Source organism: Mastigoproctus giganteus, chromosome 14 (assembly GCF_048544385.1).
Source record: "Mastigoproctus giganteus isolate SK-2022 chromosome 14, ASM4854438v1, whole genome shotgun sequence".
NCBI lineage: Eukaryota > Metazoa > Arthropoda > Arachnida > Uropygi > Thelyphonidae > Mastigoproctus > Mastigoproctus giganteus.
The window spans coordinates 37,018,879-37,046,384 of NC_143588.1; the positions used below are offsets into that span (position 1 = coordinate 37,018,879).

General features: G+C 38.1%; 1 protein-coding gene across 3 annotated transcripts in view; it reads right to left on the reverse strand.

Moving 5' to 3' along the window:
- Nucleotides 1-27,506, reverse strand: part of LOC150075068 (protein disulfide-isomerase A5) — a 755,693-nt gene that overhangs the window by 199,537 nt on the left and 528,650 nt on the right. For all 3 annotated transcript variants that reach the window (XM_090388976.1, XM_090388975.1, XM_090388974.1), the window contains one exon: nucleotides 25,463-25,602. In XM_090388976.1, coding sequence (XP_090245102.1) covers nucleotides 25,463-25,602 — 140 coding nt within the window. The remainder of the gene's footprint in view (nucleotides 1-25,462; nucleotides 25,603-27,506) is intronic.

A 27,506-nucleotide genomic window follows, 5' to 3' on the forward strand; every position in this document is an offset into this window, starting at 1 on the left:
TTGAATACACCTCTGGCTTTCCCCTCACTAAATAACTCCTCATGTGTGAATGTCGATGCAAAATATTCATTTTGTTTGTTAGCTACCTGAGCAGGATCATCAACAGTTGACCCATCGATATCAAGATTAATAGATTAGCACTAGCCACAAGCAGAGATGGAAATGATTCTTGCACTGCTGCTGAGAGGAAACCAGAGGGAGTAACACTTTTGATCTGATTATAAGCAGTGATTATTCAAACATTAAGAATTTACAGATAAAGGAACCCCTAGGTGGCAGTGATCACAGTGTACAGATGTGGGATTACTTAAAGATGTAACTACCATCAGGGGTAAAGGGAGCGTTTTTGCTTTTGTAAAATTGACTACAGTGGTCTCAGCGATTTTTTAAGTTCTGTGCAGTGGGAACAACTGATGATGTTATCAACAGCAAATTCTAAATGGGAAGCATTCAAGTAAGTAATCTTGGAAGCTAATAGGCATTTTGTTCCAACTAAGAAATACTCTTCTAGGTTTAGGCCCAAATGGATGTCAGATGAACTAATGAGACTCATGGCAGAGAAGAAAAATACATGGGATGCATATAAATTACCAGGCAACACAGCAGCCCAGGCAACAAACCATATAAGCTAGTTTGTAATCAGGTTGAAAAGGAGGTTGGGCAAGCGAAGGCAGATTATGAGAAATCTTTGGCAATGATGCAAAGATTTCTTTACTTATATGAACTCTGAAAGGAAGGTGATCAATCAGATTGATCCCCATCAATGGTTTGACTGTAGATGATCATTCACAGATATCTGCCAAACTAAATGAGTATTTTGCATCTACAATTATACATGAGGAGTTATTATAGGAGCGAAATGCCGGAAATTTATCAAACTCTAACAGCGAGTTAAAAGATTTTGTAATAACTGAGAGCAAAGTGGAGCAGAAATTGTTGAAGTTAAACACAAGGAAGACACCTGGGGCGGATGGGATCTATCCAGTTATATTAAAGGAGGTGGCAAAGGAAATAAGCAAATTTTTAGCCATAATTATGAGAGCATCCTTGGACTAAAAGGAAGTCCCCACGGACTGGAGATGTGCAAATGTATCTCCAATGCACAAAGGGGGATCAAAGGGTGACACGAGTAATTAGAGACCTGTTAGTTTGACTTCTGTTCCAGGGAAAATAATGGAGTCATTGGTTAAAGAAGCATTGCAGGATCATCTGGACAAGACAGCAGTAATAATGCAGACAGAGCATGGGTTTGTTAAGGGAAAGCCTTGTCGGACCAATTTGATTGGATGCTATGAGGTGGTCACAAAGGAACTGGATGACAAAAACAATTTTGATATCATATACTTGGATTTCAGGATAGCTTTTGATACTGTTGCACATGGGAGACTACTGTACAAACTGGAGAAGTATGGAGTTAAGGGCATGTTGCTACAATGGATAAAAGGATGGTTGAATGGGAGAAGACAGAGTGCTAATCAATGGATACTGCTCTTCGTGGACTAATGTTATTAGTGGTGCTCTCCAGGGTTCACTGTTGTAAATATACAAAACAACAATAGTCCCATTGTTGTTTTGTATATTTATCCATGATACTGATGAAGGTATATCATGCTTTACGTAAAAATTTGCAGATGATACAAAGGTTGGCAGGGTTGTTAATAACAGTAATGACAGTATGTTGCTGCAACAGGATCTGGAAAAGTTGGGCAGATGGGGTGAGAAGTGGCAACTGAAGTTTACCTTTCACAAATGCAAAGTACTGCATCGGGAGTAGAATAATCCCTGCATGGTACTACATTTACCGTGGTTGAAAACGAAAAAGTCTGAGAGTAATTGTGCAGTCTGATATGAAGTTTTCTGAGCAATGCAAGGCTGCCAGAAGAGGTTATAGGGTATTGTCATGGAATTTTTCTAGTTGGGAAAAGAAGGTGATTGTCCCCTTGTATAAGGCAATGAGTACTGCATACAAAAACAGGAGCCTCATTTTAGGAAGGATTGGTGAGTGGAACAAAGGGTTGTTCTTATGAAGAAAGGCTTAAATTCTGCAAATTGCTGTGTCTGGAGATTACAAAGGTTGGTAGGGTTGTTAACGACAGTAAAGACAGTATGCTACTCCAACCGGATCTAGATAACTTGGCCAAATGGGCTGAGAAGTGACAACTTGAGTTTAATAGGAGAACTTGATAGGAGATAAAGGTTTCTCTTATGAAGAAAGGCTTAAGTTTTGCAAATTACAGTGTCTGGAGACTAGGCACCTGCGAGGTGATCTGATTAAGGTGAATAAAGCCTTGAATGGTTTGAGCATGCTCAATGGTGATGGGATTCTTCGTCTTGCTCAGAATAATCACCTGAAAGGGTATAAATTCAAATTGAGGAAAGACAGTTGTAGGATAGATGTTCGGAAGTTTGTCTTTAGCCAGCAGGTGGTTGATTGCTGGAACAAACTTCTATCCATCATTGTAGAAGTTGATGGCTTAAACAGATTCAAGACAGAACTAGACAAACATTTGGAGGTGGTGGATGGGTGAAATGAGAAGGGACTTTTTTTTTTTTTTTTTTTTTGGCAGATGCTATATAAGCTTTCTTTCTTGCATAATGTGGCCTTGCTAATGCTACTGCATATGGCTAGCAATAACATAAGAGAAACATACCAACTGTGTAGTACTGCACTCAGGGAAGTGAAAAAGTCCTGGGGGTAATTGTGCAGTCAGACATGAAGTTTGCTGAGCGGTGCAGATGGGCTGCCATGGAATCTTGTCAATGATACATAGGAATTTTGCTAGCAAGGACATGGAAGTGATTATCCCATTGTACAAGGCAATGGTCAGGCCACACCTTGAGTACTGTGTACAAGTCTGGAGGCCTCATTTTAGGAAGGATGTCGAGTTGCTAGATCGAGTACAAAAAAAGGGCAACAAGATTGGTGAGGGGAAAAAAGGAGTTCTCGTACCAAAAAAGGCTTCAGTTCTGCAAATGCAGTGCCTGGAGAGTAGGCACATACGAGGTGATCTGACTGAGGTGTATAAGCCTTAAATGAGTTGAACATGCTCAATGCTGATGGGATTTTTCCTCTTGTTCAGAATAATCACCTGAGAGGGGGGGATAGATTCAAATTGAGGAAAGACAGTTGTAGAATAGATGTGGAGAAATTTGCCTTTAGCCAGTGGGTAGTTTGATTGCTGGAAAAGACTTCCTTCTTTTTTTTTGTGGAAGTTGACAGCCTAAATAAATTTAAGGCTGAGTGGGGCAGGCATTTGGAAAAATGGGAGGAGTTTATATATATATATATTTTGGCTGCTACTGCTGCATAAGCTTGCTTTCTTGCATCATATGCCTCTGCTAATGCTATGAATGTATTTTAATATTAATACAAGTATGTTTTAAACATACACATTTTATATCAAAAGACAACCACAGGTTTGTTTATTAGAATAGACAAAACGTAACTATGAATTTTCTATCTACATTTCTGTTTGGAAATTCTGTTAGACATCAGGTTATTAGGATGGTTTCAACAAAGTATTATTGCAGACAGTGCCCTCTTTGGAAACATTGACTCAAAGTTTTGTTTATATTACTGTTTACATCTCAAGAGAATTTCCAAAGCTTCACCAGAAAGAGAACATGTGAAATTTGCTCACCTGATTGAATATTCTTTCACATTCAGCATTAGTACAAGAAAGGAACAGTTAAAATACCAAGCATGATTTCAGACACTATTATTTTTCAGGCTTACTAAAGTTTCCCCAAACAAGGACCACAGTACTTGAATCATTTCTTCTTCCATAATAGCATCTGGTAGGTTGTCACACTGAAATTGTGACAACCTACAAGATACAAGATAGGTTGATTTTATGTTTTTGTTGTTTTATTATAAAAATGATAATGCATGGTTTTTTAAAATCTTAAATGATATTGAGAAGTACTGGAAACTATTTTAATACAAAATGATTTCATTTCAGTTTGGCTCAAAGAACTTTTTTTTTTTTTTTTTTTTTTCTATGACATCCCCAGACACAAAATGTATCAATTTGCACTTTCCAGTTTATTGGGCTTTTCTGTTAGTGCATCTAATTATAAACAGTACACCTGTGTAGCCAGGTGGGAAGGAGCAGCAGTGCGTAGCACATGCTTCTTGATTAGACCGGGGTTCGAACCCGTCACCACCAAATATGGAGGATGTGGAAAGGTCAGGGAATGACCACCACATATTCCTGGAGCAATATGGCCTTAGTTGCTAATGCTCCTAAAAACCAAATAACAAACATAAACGGGTAGTAAACTCGTTCTAATTACATAATACAGATAGCTGGAATTCTACGGGTGGGTTTTCATGTTATTATGGTGAAATCTATTTTCCCTTCCATGAAATCTTCAATCATATAAAAAACATAAATAAATTTTCAATCTTCTCTTCATTCCTATTTTTTAAGCTTCGTAAACTGCGACATAACCTTTAAGAAAATAAGTTTAAGTAACTTAAACCTAAATTACGTGGCACACTTGAAATGTTGTTGCAGCACACCAGAGTGCTGTGGCACCCCAGTTGAAAACCACTGCTCTAGAGACTAAGCATGGTTTTCACCACTTCAAGACTCCAATAAGCAAAGTGGTGGTATTGCACCGGTTGATGAGAGTCATCTACCACCTAAAATTATGTTGCGTTTGTAAAATTTAAGTTGTTATAAGTATTTAGTTAAAAAAAGTACAATTTAATTGAGAATGAAGTTTAACCTTGATCCTTGAGGTTGTCACAGACATTCTCTCAGATATGACAGACAAGCTGTACTTGCTACCTGGGAGTCTAAAATGCTGATGGAACTGATATTCGAGTGACACTCAAGTCAAGTGGACCCAATTTCGGCGAAGTCCGGAGGGTCTGTGTCAGCCAAGTCCTCTGTTTGCACCTTCACGATGGAGGGACTGTTAGTAATCCTGGGTATAACCTCCATGCCCAAGTACATAGTGGGTGACCACCCATGTGCGTACCAACGTAATCAGCGGATGAGGTGTGATGCCTACACCACATGGAGGAATGCCGCCCCTCTATGTTACCAGGCAGTACTAGGTGGTAAATGACTATCATCAACCGGTGCAATACCACCACTTTGCTTAATGTTGGCTTGAAGTGGTAGAACCCATGTTTAGTCTCCAGAGCGAAGTTCCGGTCAACCCTTCCCTATCACTTCCATCATGCAGTATGATTGATGACTTTTGAGGTTATGATGAACGTTGTGGCGAGATACAATATTCCTTACATTTCGAGGGTACAGCTCTAAAACGGTGTTCGCAGGCCGGTCGCTAGTTAGCACACCGGACCAAACCTACTGGAAACTCACTAGGAGGCTTCCAGATCAGCTAGTGTATAATCTTGCTACCTCTACTCTGCCAGATTGTGACTGGAGGGAGTCCGGGTAGTGCGTATGCGGGGAGAATTGTCGAAGCCACGTTATGTCAAGGATCTGGGTATATTCTTATCATGTGTACGCCATATCCAAAAATTTCATTACTTCATACAGCATGTCCCACCCACTTTTTCTTACTATTGAATACACCACGAATTGTCAAACTAATAGAGCAAGCTTATCTGCGAAAAGATCTAAACCTCCCAAGCACTTCCTAATTCATTTCACAAATATACGTGGTCTCAATTCTAATCTTAACGATGTCCATTTCCATTTTCAGTCTGCCAAACCCCATGTATTTTTTCTGACAGAAACACAGTTATCGGTTGATTCAACTACTGCTCACCTCAGATGCTCAAATTATTCGCTGTATGATTCCTTTCATGTCATAAGTAGTACTTGTGCATATGTCCATTCTGATATTCCCTGTCAGAGACTTGTTAGACATCAGGCAATTTGGAATCTCCTCTTTTCGATCTTCTCTGGCTTAAAATCACTCTACCTTATTGTGTCAAATTCATATGTTGTCTCTACCGTTCTCCCAACTCCACCAATTACTTGGAGATCTTTGACTTCCTCTCTTTGCAACTTGACTTTCTCCAGTCCAACTTTCCTAACAGTGAGGTAATTTTCCTTGGTGATTTTAATGTTCACAACTCCAGTTGGCTTCTGTTTTCTAGTCACACCGACCCAGTTGGTCGAGATGCTGAGGCGTTTGCAATTACTAATGACCGTCATAGATTGTTCATTTACCTACAAGAATACTGGACAATCCTAATCACACAGCCAATACGCTTGATCATTTTCTCACAAACAACCCTTCTAACTACATTGTCAAAGTGAGAGGTCCTTTAGGAGCTTCAGATCACAACTTGGTGATTGTCTGTTGTCCAATGGAACCTTTATCTCATGGCTATTCCCAACCTCGTGTTGTTTGGCATTACAAGAATGCAAAATGGGATGACCTGCGAGACTTCTTTTCTTCTTTTCCTTGGTCGGATTACTGTTTCAAAACTTCTGATGTCAACGTTTGCTCAGATCATGTCGGTAAAATTATTCTTGCAGGAATGGAATCCTTTATCCCACACCCCACTTTAAAATCTCGCCCTTTATCTAAACCTTGGTTTTCCAATAAATGTGCTAAAGCTGTTCAAGAGAAGAATGTTGCATATCGTAATTGGCTTGTCTCTAATTCTTCAGTTTCATTTTCTCCGTACACAAAAGCTCACAACAATTGTAAAGGAGTTATTAATCAGTCCAAACTAGAGTTTGAACAGGCTAAGAGTAGAAAACTTGCTTCTTGCCCTAATGGTAGCCGAGCATTCTGGTCTCTTGCCAAAGCTATTGGCCGCAACTTTTGCTCATCTCTGCTCCCACCTTTATCCAAACCAGATGGTTCTGTTTTCACTTCAGCGAAGGATAAAGCCGACCTGCTAGCATCCCATTTTTCTTCCAACTCATGTATTAATGATCTTGGTAAAACCCCTCCCAACATGCTCCATTCAATGCCTTCCGTCAATGTGGTCTTCCGTCATAAAGGATGTCAGAAGGATTTTGACGAATCTTGATGCTAAGAAAGCTCCAGGTCCCGATGGTACTTCTCCACTTGTTCTCAAAAGCTGTGTTCCTGAACTTGCCCCTATTTTTTGCCGCTTTTTTCACTTTCTTATTCCAAAGGTGTTTTTTCTTCTGCTTGAAAATTTGCTCATATCCAGCCAGTTCCTAAAAGGGTGACAAATCCCTCCCATCCAATTATCGTCCCATTGCAATTACTTCTACTCTTTCTAAAGTAATGGGGAAATCAATTAACCGCCAACTCTTAAACTACCTAGAAACCTTCCGTCTGATTAACGATCACCAGTATAGAGTCCGTCAGTGTCGATCCACTGGAGATATTCTGGCTTTTGTTACCCATTTATGGACTAATTCAATGGAAAGGTTCACAAGTAGTTGCTCTTGACATCTCAAAGGCTTTCGATCGTGTTTGGCATTAAGGTCTTCTAAACAAGCTTCCATCTTATGGTTTGCCAACTGTTTTTAGTAATTGGTTATCCAGTTTTCTCTCTGATCGCTCACTGAGGGTGATGGTAGATGGTTCTCTCTCTTCTAACATCTCCACTAATGCCGGTGTCCCCCAGGGTTCAGTTCTTTCCCCCTCTCTTTTCCACTTGTATATTAATGACCTTCTTCCATTGACTATTTGGAAATCCTATCTATAGTTTTGCCGATGATAGCACATTGTATTCCACTTTCCATTTTGAGAAATCTTGTCCTGCTCAATCAGTTTGAACTTCTCGAAAATCTGCTACCAATTCCTTAAATGCCAATCTTCACGTAATTCTCCAGTGGGGCAAAGACAACTTAGTTGATTTCAAACGTTCTAAAACTCAGTCTTGTCTTATATCTCACAAAAAGGATTCTTCTGCTCCTATGCTTATCTTTAGTGACTCTCCGATTTCTAGGCAAAATGATATATCTCTTTTGGGGATTACCCTGACTTGTAATCTCCCTTGGCACAAGCACATTACAAATATTGCTTCCTCTGCATCTAAAAAACTTGGTTTTCTCTTTCGCTCTTGGCATTACTTTCCTTCCAAACAGCTGCTCACTCTGTATACATCGCAAATCCGCCCTGCCATGGAGTATTGTTCCCACAACTGGTGTGGTGCCCCTAAAACCTCTCTCAGGCTTCTTGATTCCATTCAGAGGAGGGCAGTTAGGCTAATTAATGATTCATCTTTAACAAAGTCTTTCCACTCGCTGTCTCACAGATGTACTATTTCTGCTGCATGCCTCTTCTACAGATACTTCCATGGGCACTGTTCTTCTGAATTGGCTTCTATAATTTCTATTCTCTCTTTCAAAACAGTCCAAACACGTGCCGCCACCAGCCAACATCCATTTATTATCCAACTTCAAACTCACAGAACTAACTTTTCATCTTCCTCATTTATTCATTCAACTGCCGTTTTCTGGAACAACCTTCCTTCATATGTATTTCCTGAAAATTACAGTCTACAGAAGTTCAAGTCCAATATCAACAAATATCTTCTTTCGTCTTCTCAACCTCCAACTCAAGCACGGTACTAAGTACTATAGGTTCTAATACCTCTCGTGCTTGGGGTTTACATAAAAAAAAAATAACAAATTTAAAAATTTTACTGATTAATTGATAATATTATATACTATACTAAGCTAATGCTGTCTAGTACGGGATATAACGTTGTATCGTATAACAATGGCAGCAAGTTACGAACAGTAAATCTATGGACACTAACTTGCCTGAATAGCACTGTTGGATTTTAGAATGGGATGACGTAATTTGTTTAACTATGAGATTTTATCATGATTTTACATAGAAGAAAGAATGTAAACTTATTCAGCAACAAAAAAAAAAAAAAAAAGTAAATTTTATACTCATTTGTTTAAACACACACACACTTCACAAATTTAACAGAACAAAATGTTTTTTGTAAATATTTTATTGTGAACGGTGTAGCCAAAGGCGAATATTTGATATAATAGGCATCCTGGCATGAAAATTCCGAGTATCCATTAGAATTTGATCTACCCTCACAGGGCTGCACAATATGCAAATTATCCATGTCTATAAAATCACGGGTTGAGACCACATCACTTCATTCCCAGTATTCAGGATGGCAAGTCACCATTTAGATGATTCTTTGAGATGGCAGGCTGTTGCATTACTTGAAGCCGGAGAGTCACAGGCAGAGGTGACACCCTAACTTAATGAGTTATGCAGTGTCATCTCGGCACTATGGAAGCAGTTTCAGGAGCCATTAGAAGAAGAGATGGACAAGATTGCTCGACAGCAATGTAACAAGAACAGACAGCTATCCGGCTCTAAGAGCAAGACGGAACCCTACAATGTACTGCCATCAAATGTCTTGAGGTTGCTGCAGCCACAGGTGAAAGCATTTCCAACTGAACTGCGTTATGAAGCCTCAATTCAAGTGGACTCTATGCAAGGAAGTCAGTGGTTTGTATTCCATTAACCCTAAAAAACTGCAGAGCTCATTGAAACTGGTGCCATGAACATGTGACTTGGAACCCTAAAAAATGTGGTATAGTTCAGTTCTGATGAGTCCCATTTTAGCCTACAAACGATCCTAGACATTTATTTCATCTGGAGACAATGAGAAATGCAGTACCATCTTTTGTACTATCCTCCAATACCACAGAACAGGACACTTATGGTGGAGGCGGTGTTCTAGTGTGGAGCAGAATAATAATCAATGGTCGCACCCCCTCTTCATGATTTTGGTAGGGGTACCGTAACTGCGCGGCAGTACCGAGATCAGCTCCTCAAGCCCTATGTGTGACTTTTTAGAGGTGCAGTTGGCCTAAATTTTCTTATTATGTATGACCACGCTACTGCACAAAATATCCAATGAGTGCCATGGCTGGCACAATCACCAGATTTAAATCTGTTCAAACGTGTGTGGGATGCCCTTGGGTGTTGCATTGCGTGCAAATAGCCAACTCCTCAGTTACTCTGTCAGCTAAAGACTTTGCTGATGGAAGAAGGGATTTGTTGCCATAGAATCTTATAGACACACTTATATCAAGCATGGCTCACTGCTGTCAAGCCTGTTTAGCTGTTGTAAGGGGTCATACGCTGTACTGATGTTGTCTTAGCATATTTTCAAGCATCTTGTATCAATTTCTGTAATGTGACCTTTCCAGTAATTCTTATACAATCGCTATAAATGTCCTTATACCTGTCATACCTTATACCTTACTCTCTGTCTTTCATTTCATTTTTATCAGCATTAGTTCAGGCATATGATACAAGGAAGCAAGCTAATACAGCATCAGCAAAAAAAAAAAAAAAAACCTCCCCATTTCACCCATCCGGTTGCTCCAAATGTTTGTCTAGTACAGACTTAAATTTGTTTAAGCTGTCACCTTCCACAACAGCAACAACAGATGGAAGTCTGTTCTAGCAATCAACTACCAGCTGGCTAAAGGCAAAGTTCCACACATCTATTCTACAACTGTCTTTCCCCAATTTAAATCTATGCTCCTCTCAGGTTCTTAATCCAAGCAAGTGGAAGTATCCTGTCAGTAAGCTATTCAAGGCCTTATACACCTCAATCAGATCACCCACAGGTGCCTAGTGTCCAGATGCTGCAACTTGCAGTAATTAACCAATTTTGTTGGTTAAGTTCTGCAAGTTGTAGAATCTCACCAATCTTGTTGATGAAGTTCTGCAAGTTGCAGAATCTCACTAATCTTGTTGCCCTTCTCTGTACTCATTGTAGCAACTCTACCTTCTTCCTAAAATGGGGCCTCCAGACCTGTACACAGTACTCAAGGTGTAGCTTGAACATTGCTTTATACAAAGGGATAATCATCTTCTTGTCTCTGCTAGCAAAATTCCTATACATCATTGACAAAACTCCATTACCTGCTCTGGCAGCCCATCAGCACTGCTCAGAGAACTTCATATCTGACTGCACAATTACCCCCATGTCTTTTTCATTCTCCACCTCCCCAAGTAGTGCCACACAGTTGGTGCATTACTCTGGGGGTCACTGCTACTTATATGCAGTATTTTGCATTTTTAAATGTTAAACTTCATTTGCCACTTCTCGGTCCATTTGTCTAACTTTTCTAGATCCTGTTGCAGTAGCATACTGTTTTTACTGTTATTAACAACCCTGCCAAACTTTGCATCATCTGAAAACTTTGACATTAAGTGTGATATCACTGATAAATATAAAAAACAACAATGAGTCCCACACTGAACCCTGGGGATTCAACTAATAACATTAGTTCACGAAGAGCAGTGTCCATTTATTTCCACACTCTGCCATTTCCCACTCAACCATCCCTTTATCCATTGCAGCAACTTTCCATTAATGCCAAATTGCTCCAATTTGTACAGCAGTCTTCCATGTGCAACAGTATCAAAAGCTTTCCTGAAATCCAAGTATACGATATCAAAATTACTTTTTTTGCAACCAATTTCTTTGTGACTATGTCATATTATCCAATCAAATTGGTCAGACAAGATTTCCCCTTAACAAACCCACTACAATCCCGTCGAAGTGATCCTGTATCACCTCTTTAACCAATATCTCCATTATTTTCCAAGGTACAGAAGTTAAACTAATAGGTCTATAATTATTTGTGTCACCCTTTGTAAATTGGGGATACATTTGCACATCTCCAGACCATGGGGACCTCCCCTGAATCTAACAATACTCTCATAATTATGGCTAAGGGTTTAGTTACTTACTTCCCTTGCTGCCTCCTTCAATATAACTGGATAGATTCCATCTGCCCCAGGTGCCTTTTTTATGTTTAACTTCCACAATTTCTCCTCTACTTTGCTCTCAGTTATTACAAAATTACTTAGCTCCCTATTAGAGTTTGATAAACTTCTGGCATTCCCCTCCTTGAATAACTCCCCATTTGTGCATGTAGATGCAAAATACTCATTCAGTTTATCAGCTACTTGAGCAGGATCATCAATAATCGAACCATCTATGTTAAATGGACCAATCTAATTCATCTCCTTCCTTCTAGAGTTTACATAAGTAAAGAACTCATTGCTGTTTCTCTTTGCATCCTTTGCCAAAGATTTCTTGTAATCTGCCTTCATTTGCTTAACCTCCTTAGTAACATGATTACAGACTAGCTTATATCTGCCATAGGCTTCTGTGTTGCCTGATAATTTATATAGATACCATGCATTTTTCTTCTCTGCCATGATCCTCATTAATTCATCTGATATTCATTTAGGCCTGAACCTTGAACAGTATTTTTTAGTTGGTATGAAAAGCCTAGTAGGCTCCAAGATTAAGTCACTGAAGGCTTCTCATTTAGAATTCACTGTTGGTAACTTCATCAGTTGATCTCGCGGGATAGAATTCAAAAACTGTCAGAGACCACTGTAGTCACCTTTAAGAAAGCAAAACCCCTTCCCTTTACACTTGATTGTAGTTACATCTTTAAGTAAATCCTGTTTTAAGTAAAACAGGAATTTACAGGCTGCCAGGGCAGGTTATGGGGTTTTGTCAATGATATATAGGAATTTTGCTAGCAGGGAAAAGGAGGTGATTGTCCCTCTGTATAAGGCAATGGTCAGGCCACACCTTGAGTACTGCGTACAGGTCTGGAGGCCTCATTTTAGGAAGGATGTAGATTTACTTGAGCGTGTACAGAGAAGGGCAACAAGATTGGTGAGGGGAATGAAGGGATCCTCTTACCAAGAGAGGCTTAAGTTCTGCAAATTGCAGTGGCTGGAGACTAGGCACCTGTGTGGTGATCTGATTGAGGTGTATAAGGCCTTGAATGGGTTGAGCACGCTGAATCCTGATGGGATCCTTGAACTTGTTCAGATTACGAACCTAATGGGGCATAAATTCAAATTAAGAAAAGACAGATGTAGAATAAATGTGAGGAAATTTGCCTTTAGCCAGTGGGTGGTTAATTGCTGGAACAAACTTCCATCTGTCGTTGTGGAAGTTGATAGGTTAAATAAATTTAAGGAGAAACTCGACAAGCATTTGGAGGGAATGGTGTGATTTTTTTTTTTTTTTTTTGGCTGATGCTGCATAAGCTCATACACATGCTTTCTTGCATCATATGCCGCCACTACTACTACTACTACTTAAAGTGATCACTGTTCCCTAGTGGTTCCTTTATCTGCAAATTCTTACGCATTCATAATCACTGCTGATAATTAGATCAAGAATATTAACTCCCTCTGGTTACCCCTCAAACATGTTACTGCAGAAAACAATCCTCCAATAAATCCACAAAAGTCTTGCTAGCGTGTGAGTGACCAACCCACAAATTCCAGTCAATATCTGAGAAGTTAAAATCCCCCATTCCACAAGACATTCTGATTTACTGGCGCACTCTATTTCTCTGCACAATTGTTCTTCGTACTCATCAGAGTCATTACGCCTATAACACACATCGGCTCTCATTTTCCCTTTTCCAATGTTTATGTCACACCAAGCAGACTTAACATTGCACTTCGATTTTATGTGTTTCCTCACTAACCGCATAACCCCTCCTCCCTTCCTACCCTGTCTATCCTTTCTGTACATATTGTACTCCCCGAATTCCAATTCTGCACTGCTTATATCTGTGGGACACCATGTCTCTGATAAACCAAACAATATCTGCCTTTGATGTCTTGATCAGCACTTCATATTCATCAAATTTATTTACTATACTTCTAAGCATTAGTGTACTTTCAAGTATATATGCACCTTTTCTTACTGTTACATAGCCCATGTATCTACTTGTTCCATGATGACTCCCAGCAGCTCTTCATATCCCCAACAACTCGCTCTCTAAAATTACACTTGGTATTTCCAGGAGGTCATCCTTCCAATTACTAACCACGTCTCATGCTGCCAAGTTCGTTGATCAGATTAGAACTGGTGCATTCAGTCTAGTATGATTCTATGGGACACCACTATACCAAATTTTGTCCAGTTCTTCGCAAGCTGCACAAGTTAAACCGCATTTTCTTTGTGTTCTGTTAATTTTGTTGTGCAGTGTATATATGAAATCCTAACTATGTGTGGTTAGAAGGTTGAGAAGATGAGAGAAGCCACTTGTTACCATTAGACTTGAATTTCTATAGATTGTAATTTTCAGGAAACATATGAAGGGAGATTGTTCCAAAAAACAGAAGATGAAGGAATAAATGAGGAAGAAGAAAAGTTGGTACTTCCCAATTCGGAAGAACAGTGTCCATAGAAGTATCTATATAAAAGGCATGCAGCAGAAACAGAACATCTATGAGAAAGAGGGTGGAGAGACTTGGTTAGTGATAGGCCATTAATTAACCTAACTGCCCTGAGAGAAGTTTTGGAGGCACAACCCCAGATGTAGAAATAATATTCTACAGTAGGGTGAATTTTAAATTTGTATAGAGTGAGTTGTTTTTAAGAAAACTAACGCTGAGAGCGAAAGAGAAATTACAGTTTTTATATGCAGAGGAAGCAATATTTGTGATGTGCTTATGCCAAGAGAGAGAGACGGAGAGGTCAGAAGTCAGGGTAGTCCCTAATAGAGTATGTAAACTTGTCTAGAAATCTGAATGTCATCAAAGATAAGCATAGGAGCAAAAGATATATTTTTGTGAGATATAAGACAATTCTGAGTATTACAAGAACTGAAATCAACTAATTTATCCTTGCCTCACTGGAGAATTACCAGGAGATCAGCATTTAAGGAATTGATAGTGGGTATTCAAAAAGTGAAGCTGTTTGTGCAGGGCAAGGTTTCTCAAACTGGAAGGTGGAATGCAATGTGCTGTCAACAGCACATTGTGGAAGGTTATTAATATAGAAGAGAAAAAGGGTGGGAGAAAGAACTGAAAGAACTCTTGGAGAACACCAGAATTAGTGGGGAAGTTAGAACACAGAAAGCAATCTACCATAACTCGCAGTGAGTGATCAGAGAGAGAAAAAGATACATAATTACAAAAAACAGATGGCAGACCATAAGAAGGAAGCTTAATTAGGAGATCTTTGAGCCAAACATGATGAAAAGCTTTTGAGATGTCAAGGGCAACTGCTTGAATATCTCCAAATTTGTCCATAGATGAGTAACATAATCCAGAATATCACCAGTGGATCGATATTGACGGAATCCATACTGGAATTCATTTGTCAGATGGAAAGTTTCTAGATAGTTTAAGAGATGGTCGTTAATTGATTTCTCCATTCTTTTAGAAAGAGTAGAAGTGCAATGGGACGATAATTGGATGGGAGGAATCTGTCACCCCTTTTTAGGAACTGGCTGGATATGAGCAAATTTACAAGTAGAAGGGAAAACACCAGCTGAAAAAGAAAGTCTAAAAAGGCAAAAAAGAACAGGAGTAAATTCATCAGCACAGGTTTTGGGAACCAGTGGAGAAATACCATCAGTATGTGGTGCTCTCTAGGAATCATAGCTGTTCAAAATTTTTCTAACATCCTTTTGACGGAAGACCACAGCAAGCATTGAATGGTGTGTACTAGAAACAGCAGGAGGTGGTTTATCAAGATCATCAATACATGAGTTAGAGGAAAAGTAGCATGCTAGCAGGTCAGCTTTATCTTTAGCTAAGATGGCAATAGAACCACTTGGTTTTGACAATGGTGCGAATAGAGATGGGCAAAAGTTGTGGCCAATAGCTTTGGCAAGAGACAAGAATGCTCAACTACCATTTGGACAAGAAGTATGTTTTCGACTCTTAGCCTGTTCAAAATCTAGTTTGGACTGTTTAAACTTTTATTTAAGTAGAAAATGAACCTTTTTTTTTTTTTTTTTTTTTGATTTGGTAGTTGTTGGCGCATCGGCTTCTGTGGCCATATTGCACCTCCCAAGGTTTTTGCAGTACTTTGATCCAAGCCCGAGGCGAGAATCAAACCCGCGACCTTTGGGTTGCCGGGCAGGTACTTTACCCACTCGGCTAGCCCGGTCGGCAGAAAATGAACCTGGAGAATTGGATACAATCCAGTTGCAATATGCAATATTCTTACTTTGAATAGTCTTAGCACATTTATTGGTAAACCAAGGTTCAGAGAAAGGACAAGAATTTAAGGTGGAGTGTGGAAAAGAAGATTCCATCCCTACAAGAATAATTTCACTGACACGATCTGAGCAAACTGACATAAGATTTTAAACAGTAATCAGACCAAGGAAATCTCAAAGATCATTTCATTTTGAATTCTTGTAATGCCAAACAACACAAGGTTGAGAATGGCCATGACAGAAGAGCTCAATTTGAGAAGAGACCATCACCAAGTTGTAATCTGAGGTGAGAGGCAGAGGACCACTTACCTCGAAAATGTACTGGAAGGGTTGTTTGTGAGAAAAAGATCAAGAGTGTTGGCTGTGTGATTAGAATTGTCTGATATTCTGGTAGGTAAATGAACAATCTGTGCAAGGTCAATAGTAATTGCAAAGGCCTCAGCATCTTGACCAGTTAGGTCCTTGTGACTAGGCACCTCCGTAGCCAGGTGGGCAGGAGCAGCAGTGCGTAGCACATGCTTCTTGATTAGACCAGGGTTCGAGCCCGTGACCACCAAATAAGAAGGATGCGGAAAGGTCAGAGAATGACCACCACATATCCCGGATCAATATGGCCTTAGTTTCTAATGCTCCTTAAAACAAAATAACAAACAAACAATCCTTGTAACCAGAAAATAGAAGCCAGCTGGATTTGTGAATATTAAATTTACCAAGGAAAATTACCTCACTGTTAGGAAAGTTGGTTTGGAGAAATTCAAGTTTCAAAGAGAAGAAATCAAAGAGTAGAGAGATTTTAAAGAGAAGATCGAAAAGAGGAAATTCCAAGTTATTAAGTACCTGACAGGGAATATCAAAATGGACATATGTGCAAGTACCATCTTTGAAGCAAAAGGAATCATCTAGAGAACAATTTGGACAACTGAGATAAGTGGTGGTTGAATCAACTGAAAATTGGGATTCTGCCAGAAAAATTACATGGAGTTTGGCAGATTATAAGTGGAAACAGACATAACTGAGATTACGACTGACACTATGCATATTTGTGAAATAAATGAGGAAGTGTTTGAGAGGTTTAGAAATACTGTATTAGGTAATGAAATTTTTGGATATGGCATACACACGGCAAGAATACAGCTACTTGACATAACTTATCTTTGACAATGCCCCCACATACACACTACTCGGCCTACATGGAGTGGATGTGAGAGTACATGTGAATAGGCAAAGTTTTTACAGCTCCAGCAAATAGAGAATTTTTGCTTTTTTTTTATTGATTTAAATTGGCATATTAATTTATTTCTTAGAATTGCTTTATATTCCTAGTAACAATACCCTTTAGTTTAAATTGAATTTAGATAAAGATTTTGTAAGTTATTACTTAGTATCGGTAAAGATATCAAATCCATGTCTGGACAGGTTTTGCAGCTGCCGCGAACGAAAAGTTTTTAATTATACTTAGCCGCTTCATTGACTTAATTGTTAGATTAAATTATTTGCTATAAGAGGCTTATAGACCTTGTCAAGCTCTATGGTTTATTTTGAATTTAGTTAGTGTGATTTGGAAAGTAAATAATACTTCGTGTCCGTAGATTAACCGTTCGTAACTTGCCGCCATTGTTATAAGATACGTGTACTAGTGAAAGTTTAATGGAAAACTAGATAGCGAGTATGGTAGTATCAATTAATCAGTAAAATTTATTAATCTTATTAAATTTCATTGTCAATTCAACTGTACTTTTTTAACTAATAAATATAGTGACCTAGTTATTACAAACGTAACATCACAAATTAATACATGTAAGTTGACAGGGGATAAGAAAGTCATATAACGTAACTCGGAAATAATATTCAATACTGAAACACATATATACAGTGTCATTAGGTTTATGGTTATATTTTGTAATGGAATTTTATTGAATTTGAATAGAAATCATGACTCAGAACAGAGCAGCAAAGCAAAGCAAAAGGCTCAAACTGGTAGAAGTGCTGTGGCTCAGGGGAGAACTGAGGGAGGAGGGTTGTCCTCTGAATCACAGTCTATTGAAATGCAATGCTTGTTTGATGTTTGTGGAGCAATCAGAAACGGGACATGATATTGCCAAGGGGAATGTCTTTGTGTGTGTGCACAATGTAAGGAGTGTGATGAAATTAGGCGCCAAATCAGCATTGATATGGGCCTTTATGAGAGCTTGAAGGACAGGGTGGATGCCCTCAAAGAATTTAAATTGAGGGGTTGATCAAGCTCTCAGCTGCCCACATCAATGCCAGAGTTTGCACTTGAACATCACGCAATGCAGGGACAACCCCCAAGGCAGTATGCGCTGGTCTCAAAGGAACTAGTTGTTGAAGGTGACTCTATTGTCAGGGAAATGGGGAACATATTGTGCAAAAAGGATAGATGGAACAGAACCAGGGTATGTCTGCCAGGGGCAAAGGTTGATGACGTTGTATCATCCTTTAAGGGCACAAAGGTTGATATTGTTGTACTAATACTATTAAGAGTAGGAGACTGGCAGAATTACTTAACAAAAACAAGACAATGCTGAAAAAAAGCCGTAAGTCAGGGTTGAATTTGAAAGTATCTGCAATTCTGCCTAGACATGATAGGAGGGAGTATATGATGAGAGTCTTGTCGAATAATTCAGCCCTGGAGAGATTGTGCAAGGCTCAAGGGGTAGAATTTTTCTCAGCCTGGTCTGTGCTTGTTAACAAGAGAGACTGCTTCTACAGGGATGGGATACACTTAAAATAGAAAGGGTGTAAGAATTTTTGCTGATGCTATCGAGGCAGAGTTAGGTGGGACGGCAAACTGCTAGCTTGGAGGGATACAAGGACTAATAGATTAACAGTAGCCGCTGGCAGAGGTAAAAGTGATTCTTGCAGTACTTCTATTGAAATGCAATTGAGCAGCAGCCTGGAAAGGAAGGCAATGGGAATTTTCAGGAATAATGGGAGTCATAGTGGAACAAGTAAATATGTGGGCTGTGTTAGGGTAACTAAGAGTAGAAACAGGTGCATGTACACCAATGCTAGGAGTATATTTAATAAATTCGATGAGCTTGAAGTGCTAGTCAAGACATCAAAGGCAGATATTATTGGGATATCAGAGACATGGTGTCACACAGACATAAGTGCAGAACTGCAATTTTGGGAGTGCAAGGTGTACAGAAAGGATAGACAGGACAGGAAGGGAGGAGGGGTTATGCTGTTAGTTAAGAAACACAAAATCTAAGGAAGTGCATCGAATTAATGTTGGTGTACAATGCAATGTTGATCCTGTTTGGTGTGACATAAGCACTGGGAAAGGAAAAATGAGAGTAGGTGTGTGTTATAGGCCTAATAAATCTGAGAAGTATAATGAGCAATTGTGCAGAGAAATAGAGTGGGCAAGTAAATTAGAGTGTCTTATAATAGGGGATTTTAATTTCCCGGATATTGACTGGAATTTTTGGGTTGGTCACTCACACACTAGCAAGGCTTTTGTGGATATACTGGACGATTGTTTTCTACAGTAGCATGCTCAGGAGGCAACTGGAGGGAGTAATACTCTTGATCTGATTGTCAGTAATGATTCTTCATGCAACAGTGTGCTGAAGTGGGATTTACTCAAAGAGGTAACTACCATCAAGGGTAGAGAGAAGGGTTTTTTTTTGCTTTCGTAAAGGTGACTACTATTGTAGTCTGAGAGAGAGTATTTAAATTCTGTACGGTGGAACCAACTGATGATGTTACCAACAGCAAATTCAAAATGGAAAGCATTCAAAAAATTAATTTTGGAAGTTACTAGGCTTTTCATACCAACAAAGAAATATTGTTCAAGATATAGGCCTAAATAGATGTCAGACGATCTAATTAGACATGTAACAGAAAAGAAAAATGCATGGGATACCTATAAATTAACATGTGACACAGAAGCCTATGATATATATAAGCCGGTCTGTAACCAAGTTACAAAGGTGGTTAAGCAGGGGAAGGCAGATTATGAGAAATCTTTGGCAAAGGATGCAAAGAAAAACAGCAAAGAGTTCTTTCCTTATGTAAACTCTAGAAGGAAGGGGATGAATCACATTGGTCCACTTGACATTGATGATCCTGCTCAGGTAGCTAACAAACTAAATGAATATTTTGCATCGACATTCACACATGAGGAGTTATTCAGGGAGGGGAATACCAGAGGTGTATGCAACTCTGGCAGTAAGCTATACAGGATGATTCACTACCAGTGCGACAAACTTGCAGGGGGCGTAGGGGGCACAAAGACGAATCGGAATCACATAGCATTGCAGGGTCCGAAATGCATTTGTCATGTAGTAGAGGACGTTGAACGGGAGGTCGCGTGAACAGTGATCCTGCTGGAAGTCAGCATTTGCGAACCGGTTCCCGAGGCAGTAGGATGGACGAGTATTCAAATGTTGAACTGGCTGACATGCACCTTGCATATGGAGCTGCGGACTATAACGGGCGCGCCGCTCTGCGCTTGTACCAGGAATGTTTCCCACACAGGTGTCCTCCTCATCATACGATTTTCACATGTGTGCACAGAAGGTTACATGAGACTGGTTGTTTCATGAGAGGTACCATAAATCGAGAGCGAACGACGAGGATGCCAGACAATGAGGAAAATGTCCTACATCTTGCAGAAGGCAATCAGAGTACGAGTACTCGAGCGATAGGCCAATGATTGGGTATTTCCCAATCCACTGTATGGAGGATACTGTCAACAAACCAAATGAGTTCATACCATCTGCAACGCGACCAATCATTGGAGCCTGCAGATTATCCACTCCGGAGGACTTTTACTACTTGGATTCTTCAGCAGAAACAGTTCGCAAATGCTGACTTCCAGCGGGATTGCTGTTCTCGCGACCTCCCGTTCAATGTCCTCTACCGCATGACAAAGGCATTTCGGACACTGCAATTCTATGTGATTCCAGTTCGTCTTTGTGCCCCCTACACCTCCAGCAAGTTTGTCGCACTAGTAGTGAATCACCCTGTATAATCTTGTAATAACTGAGAGTAAAGTCGAGGAGAAATTGTTGAAGATAAACACAAGAAAGACACCTAGGGTGGATGGTATCTACCCAGTTATATTAAAGGAGGTGGCAAAGGAAGTAAGCAAACCCTTAGCCATAATTACAAGAGCTTCCCTGGACTCAGGGGAGGTACCCATGGACTGGAGATGTGCAAATGTGACCCCAATCTACAAATGAGGATCAAAGGGAGACACATAATTACAGACCTGTTAGTTTAACTTCTGTTCCAGAGAAATTAATGAAGGCACTGGTTAAAGAAGCATTGCAGGATCATCTAGAGAAGACTTGTTATAGCTCGGATACAGCATGGGTTTGTTAAGGGGAAGTCTTGTCTGACTAATTTAATTGGATACTATGAAGTAGTAACAAAGGAACTGGATGCAAAGAATAAATTTGATATCATATATTTGGATCTTAGAAAAGCCTTTGATACTGTTGCACATGGAAGACTGCTGCACAAATTGGAGCAGTGTGGCATTGAAGGCAAATTGCTGCTATGGATAAAGGGATGGGTGAGTGGGAGAAGACAGAGAGTGGTAATCAATGGACACTGCTCTTCGTGGACTAATGTTATTAGTGGAGTCCCTCAGGGTTCAGTGTTGGGTCCATTGCTGTTTTCTGTATTTATAAATGATATTGATGATGGTATATCAGGCTTATTGTCGAAGTCTGCAGATGATACGAAGGTTGGCAGGATTGTTAATGACAATAATGACAGGACACTGCTGCAACAGGATCTAGTAAAGTTGAGCAGATGGGCTGAGAGGTGGCAAATGAAGTTTAACATTGACAAATGTAAAGTACTACATATGGGAAGCAGTAATCCCAGAGTAACGTATCAAATCTGTGGTACCACACTGACAGTAGTAGAGAATGAAAAGGACCTGGGGGTAATTGAGCAGTTAGATATGAAGTTTTCTGAGCAGTACACATGGTCTGCAAGAGTAGCTCATGGTGTCTTGTCAATGATATACAGGAATATTTCTAGCAGGGATAAGGAGGTGATTATCCCCTTGTGTAAGGCAATGGTCAGACCACATCTTGAGTACTGTATACAGGTCTGGAGGCCTTATTTTAAGGATGTAGAGCTGTTGGAATGAGTACAGAGAAGGGAAACAAGATTAGTGAATGGAACAAAGGGTTGCTCTTACGAAGAAAGACAAGTTTTGCAAATTAAAGTGTCTGGAGACTAGGCACCTGCGAGGTGATCTGATTGAGGTGTATAAAGTCTTGAATGGTTTGAGCATGCTCAATGCTAATGTGATTATTCCTCTTGCTCAGAATAATCGCCTGAGAGGGCATAAATTCGAATTGAGGAAAGACAGTTGTAGGATAGATGTGTGGAAATTTGCCTTTAGCCAGCGGGTGGTTGATTGCTGGAACAAAATTCCATTTGTCATTGTAGAAGTTGATAGCTTAAATAGATTCCAGGCAAAACTTGACAAACATCCGGAGCGAGTGGATGGTTCAAATAAGGTTTTTGGTTTTTTTGCTGATGCTATATAAGCTTGCTTTTTTGCATCATGTGCCCTTGGTAATGCTAATACCCCCAGTCATCTGGCAAAGTAGTGATAACAGAAGCCTCCTGGAGTGATACCAATTGGTTTGGTCTGGTCTGGTGGACTATCTAGTGGCTGGCTGCAAATACCATTTTGGAGCTGTACAAAAATGTAAGTAAGATTGGATTTACCCTAATGCCCATCATAACCTCAAAAGACATCAATTATACTGCATGATGGAAGAGATGATTTGTAATACATTTATTATTTTTCTGTGTTTGAAATGTATATGTTTTTATTTCAGAGTGATTTAATACAGCCAACTTAAATTTATTGTTAGAGGAAATTTTAGAGTAAACCAATAATCAATAATCTAAATCCCTCAGCAGCAATGTTCCAGTATGATTACACTATTGCATGCATGCACACGCTGAAGACTGTTTTGATAGCATGTGATGCAAGAATCATTGTATAAAGTGTTGATGGAAGAGGCAGAAATAAAAAAGAACAGAAGTTAAAAACAGTAACAGTACAGATAATTAAGATTATGTTAATGGCTTAAGTCTCAGGAATAAACAATTTCATTCTCTTTTGAAGAAAAACTGTAATTATTCTTTTATCAGTATATAATTGGAAAGACTAAAAGTTTTATTAGATCCTATGGTCTAAGCAACTATATTCCATCAAGGAATGAAACAAGCTTGCATTTCAAAAGGATTAAAAACAAGAATGTTTAAAGCTCTCTGTTCACCTGATGTTTTGGATAAAGCAATTTTCTCTCACACTTTTTACTTCTTTTTAATGAGCACCTGGGAGCAGTTTTAGAATCACACAACCGAGAACTACTGTAGAAGATAATGGTGGCCAATGCTATATATAGATATTTTAAAATGTCTACAAGTTATTGCACACAAAAAGAAAACAGATCATCATAAAAGATGTTATAAAAGATTACATATAACATGTACAATCAGATTTTAGCTTTGAAGTGTGTATAATAATAATAATAATAATAATTATAAAGTTTAGTATATACATCAACAGAAATAAACTAAAATGATTTTTATTCCAAGTGATCATATTTGTAATATACAACTGTACTAAATCATTAATATAAGAATATATTACTCTTTTTTTATTTTTCAAAAAAAAAAGTTTTTTTTTGTTGCTTTAAGTACACAGACAAAAAAAAAAAAAAGTTGCACTAGTTTTCCAAGGAAACCAGATCTGTTTCCACAAGGGGAAACGAGATCAGCTAAAGGTAAAAAGATTATGGGGGGGGGGGGGAATACAACAGAAATAAATACCTTTCCTTGTATACCTTCCTTTTACGAATTTAAGTTGTTGTTATTTGGTTTTTAGGAGCATTAGCAACTAAGGCCATATTGCTCCGGGGATATGCGGTGGTCATTCCTTGACCTTTTCGCATCCTCCGTATTTGGTGGTCACGGGCTCGAACCCCGGTCTAATCAAGAAGCGTGTGCTATGCACTGCTGCTCCTGCCCACCTAGCTATGGAGGCGCCTACGAATTTAAGTTCCTTTATTTAACTTTGTTTTCTAAACTGAGAGTATCATCCATTGACCTTACTGTAATCATTGAAAATTAAAAATCTGCAGAATAAAGTTTGCGTTTTTTTTGAATGGCTAAGCTAACTGAACAATTATCGCAAACTCTTCTCAGGTGTTCATTACTGCTGTATCCTACCTTCTTCATTTTCCTAAAATTTGCAGAATTTAAAAAAAAAAAGTTTGATTTTAATGCAATTTTACCATTTTTTTGTAAGAAGATAGAAAAAAAAAAAACTGTTTTTGCAAAAAAAATAATAAAAAAAAAGAGCTTGGGCTGTGTATTTACTTTATTGACTTGTCTCAGAGGTTTACAGCCTGAGCAAGGTATCTCCTTTTTATAGAAAAATGTGATTTTAAAGTGACTTTAATAATATTGCACGATAGAAAGGGCTAGCTGGTTTATACCTAGAATCCTACGATTAAAACCTTAGCGAATTTTGGAATAACATTTTCAAGGAAGCAATGTTTTAAGAACGATATATGATATTTTTTTGTGGAATATCATAATGTTAACTTAATATAGGCGTACATGTACACCAAACTATAAAGAAATCTCCAATATTAAATATGGGAGTCATACATTTCTATTTAATGAGGCAAAAGTTCTGAACATCCAACGCAACTATACAAAGTTATTAATCACAGAAACCCTGGAAATGCAGCTTCATGAAAATTCTATCAACTTTCAGTGTCCCTACCTCATTTTGGATTCATGGTCATTTATATGCATGCACCATAACAAAATAATCTCTTATTAATATCTTGACACTGACACACAGTGCCATTTCCAACCCATGATCAAGACAGTCAGTTGAAAAGCCTAGTCCACTTAAGGTAGGAAATGTCTTGTAAAATAGTCTTAATTTTATTTCATTGCTGTAATTTTAATTAATATCATCACTGATAAATTCTTTCCTTTTTGGTTAAATTTTAATTAATTATTGTGACACAATGTCTTCTATCATTCAGAGTTTCGTGGAAGTGGTTTGATATGTTTTGGGGTCAGGTTGGGGTCCTTTGCCTTCAATCCCAGGGTATGTAGAATCATTCAAGTGCCGTGAGTGCAAGAATTCATTAAATTTATTTTAGATGTTTATATTTGGAGAGTGTTATTTATTTTTTTTTTTTTTGATTTGGTAGTTGTTGGCGCATCGGCTTCTGTGGCCATATTGCACCTCCCAAGGTTTTTGCAGTACTTTGATCCAAGCCCGAGGCGGGAATCGAACCCGCGACCTTTGGGTTGCCGGGCAGGTACTTTACCCACTCGGCTAGCCCGGTCGGCAGGAGAGTGTTATCTTGAAGTTATTCTACAGACTTGATTGAGGTAATTTCTTTATTCTTTTAAATTATTTTAGTAAGTATAAACACATGATAAATAAGTGGCTGAAGGGTAAATTTTAAATCTGTTTTCCATAAGTTATGTAAATATAAAGAGATACTTACAAGGAGCATAGAACATAACTAAAACATGTTTTTTTCTTTTAAGGAATGGCTTAAAGTTATCTTCATCAAGATGAATAACATCACTCGATATTTCAATCCAGGGCAATTCAGGTGGAGGAGGTGGAGGTGGCTCCTTTGGACTAGCAATATGATTTTCATTTAATTAAATTAAATTTTTTTACTAAAAATCCATCTCTCTCTCTCAAAAAAGATAAAAGAAAAATATATATAAATCTTAAAACTGCAAAAAAAAGGAATAACAGTAATAGCAATACATATATAGACTAAGATGAGTGAATTATTATTAATGCTATTTTTATTAAAAAAAAAAAGAGAGAGAGAGAGAGAGAGAAAATTGTGCTTTTAAAAACAGCAACTTTCTTCCTACTACTCTCCATAAGAGAAAATGAATTATCCATACAACAACATAATAATAACACTGTTTATTTTTAGTGTTAAGGTTATGAAATCTTTGTTGAGTCTTTGTTATATATACAATAATAGTACATACAAGAGACACAGAAGAAAGATACAATACACAGGGTGTCCCAAAAGTCACTGCAATTTCATTATTTCATTATTGATTTATTTGAAAATCAATATTTGATTTTCAAATAAATTTCATTATGACAAGCATATTTATTCTTTTTTTACATAAAACATAAGTATTTGTAATGTGTTAGAGATTTTATTATAATTTTTATTAATATTTTAATGTTTTCTCTTCAGACCCATAATTAATGATGAATGTTTAAGAGTGAATGTTTGTTGTAACATCCCGCATCAAAGAAATGAAGTTTTGTGAAATTGGGAAAAGGTTTTCAGGGAGATTTCATAGTTCCAGGCAATGCGATTTGTGCACTGGTGAATAAGTTCAAAATAATTGGGTCTTTGTGTGACAAGGAGAGACGTAGAAGCCCAAGGACAGCATGTGAAAGCATTGAAATCAGTTCAAGAAATGTTCAAAGAGGATCCAAATTTATGTTAGGGAGGGATCTCAAAGACTGAACATACCCAAGAAATCAGTTCACAGAATTTTGTGTTTGACACAGATGAAAAAGCCCTACCACAACCAAGTCTTGCATGGATGTGGTAGGGCTTTTTCATCAGTCTCAAACCTGCCTGAAGAAGGTTTTCAAAGTCGAGCAGCAATGTGTAGTACAGAACTTATCGATCGAATCCAAAATAACAGCTTAATGGACCACATCTTGTTCAGTGATGATTAGAACTGGCACTATGAATCTTGAAAACCTTTCCCTAACTTCACAAAACTTAATTTCTTTGATGCGGGATGTTACCATAAATATTCGATCTTGAACATTCATCATGAATTATGGGTCTGAAGAGAAAACATTAAAAAATTAATAAAAATTATAATAACATCTCTAACGCATTACAAATACTTATGTTTTGTGTAAAAAAGAATAAATATACTTGTCGTAATAAAATTTATTTAAAAATTGCACTGTCTCACCAAAATACGCAGTGACTTTTGGGACACCCTGTATAATGCCTACATACATTTTAGCAAGCACTGACAATTTGTTTTTGGTGTTTCCCTCTATTGTTATGTCTAGTCTGCAAAATGTTTCAGTGATATATACTTTATAAACATACATCACTTTATTATTATTTTTATGTTTTTTTTAATAATTTCCCCTTTTCAAAATAATCTGCCCTTTGAACAGATTAATTATTTTGCTACCCTTTAATATTAGTCCCTCAGCTGATAATAATAAGGGTTTAAGGGACAGAGATTATTTTCAAATCAGTGAATAGGATGAAGAACTATTTCAAAGAACATTTAATTTTCACAAATGCAAGTTATTTAAAAAAAAAACATACATGTGATGTATTTTTATAAAATTTTTTCCTCAATAGCTTCGAAATTTATAAATATTATAAAACTCCCAAAATTTCAGACTGCACTTATATTTCCAAAAGGTCTAACAGAATTTCACTAACACGAGAAAATGAAATAAATTTTACCAAAGAGAAGCCATTTATATTAGAAAATTTACTAATCACAAGATTAAGTAGAAAC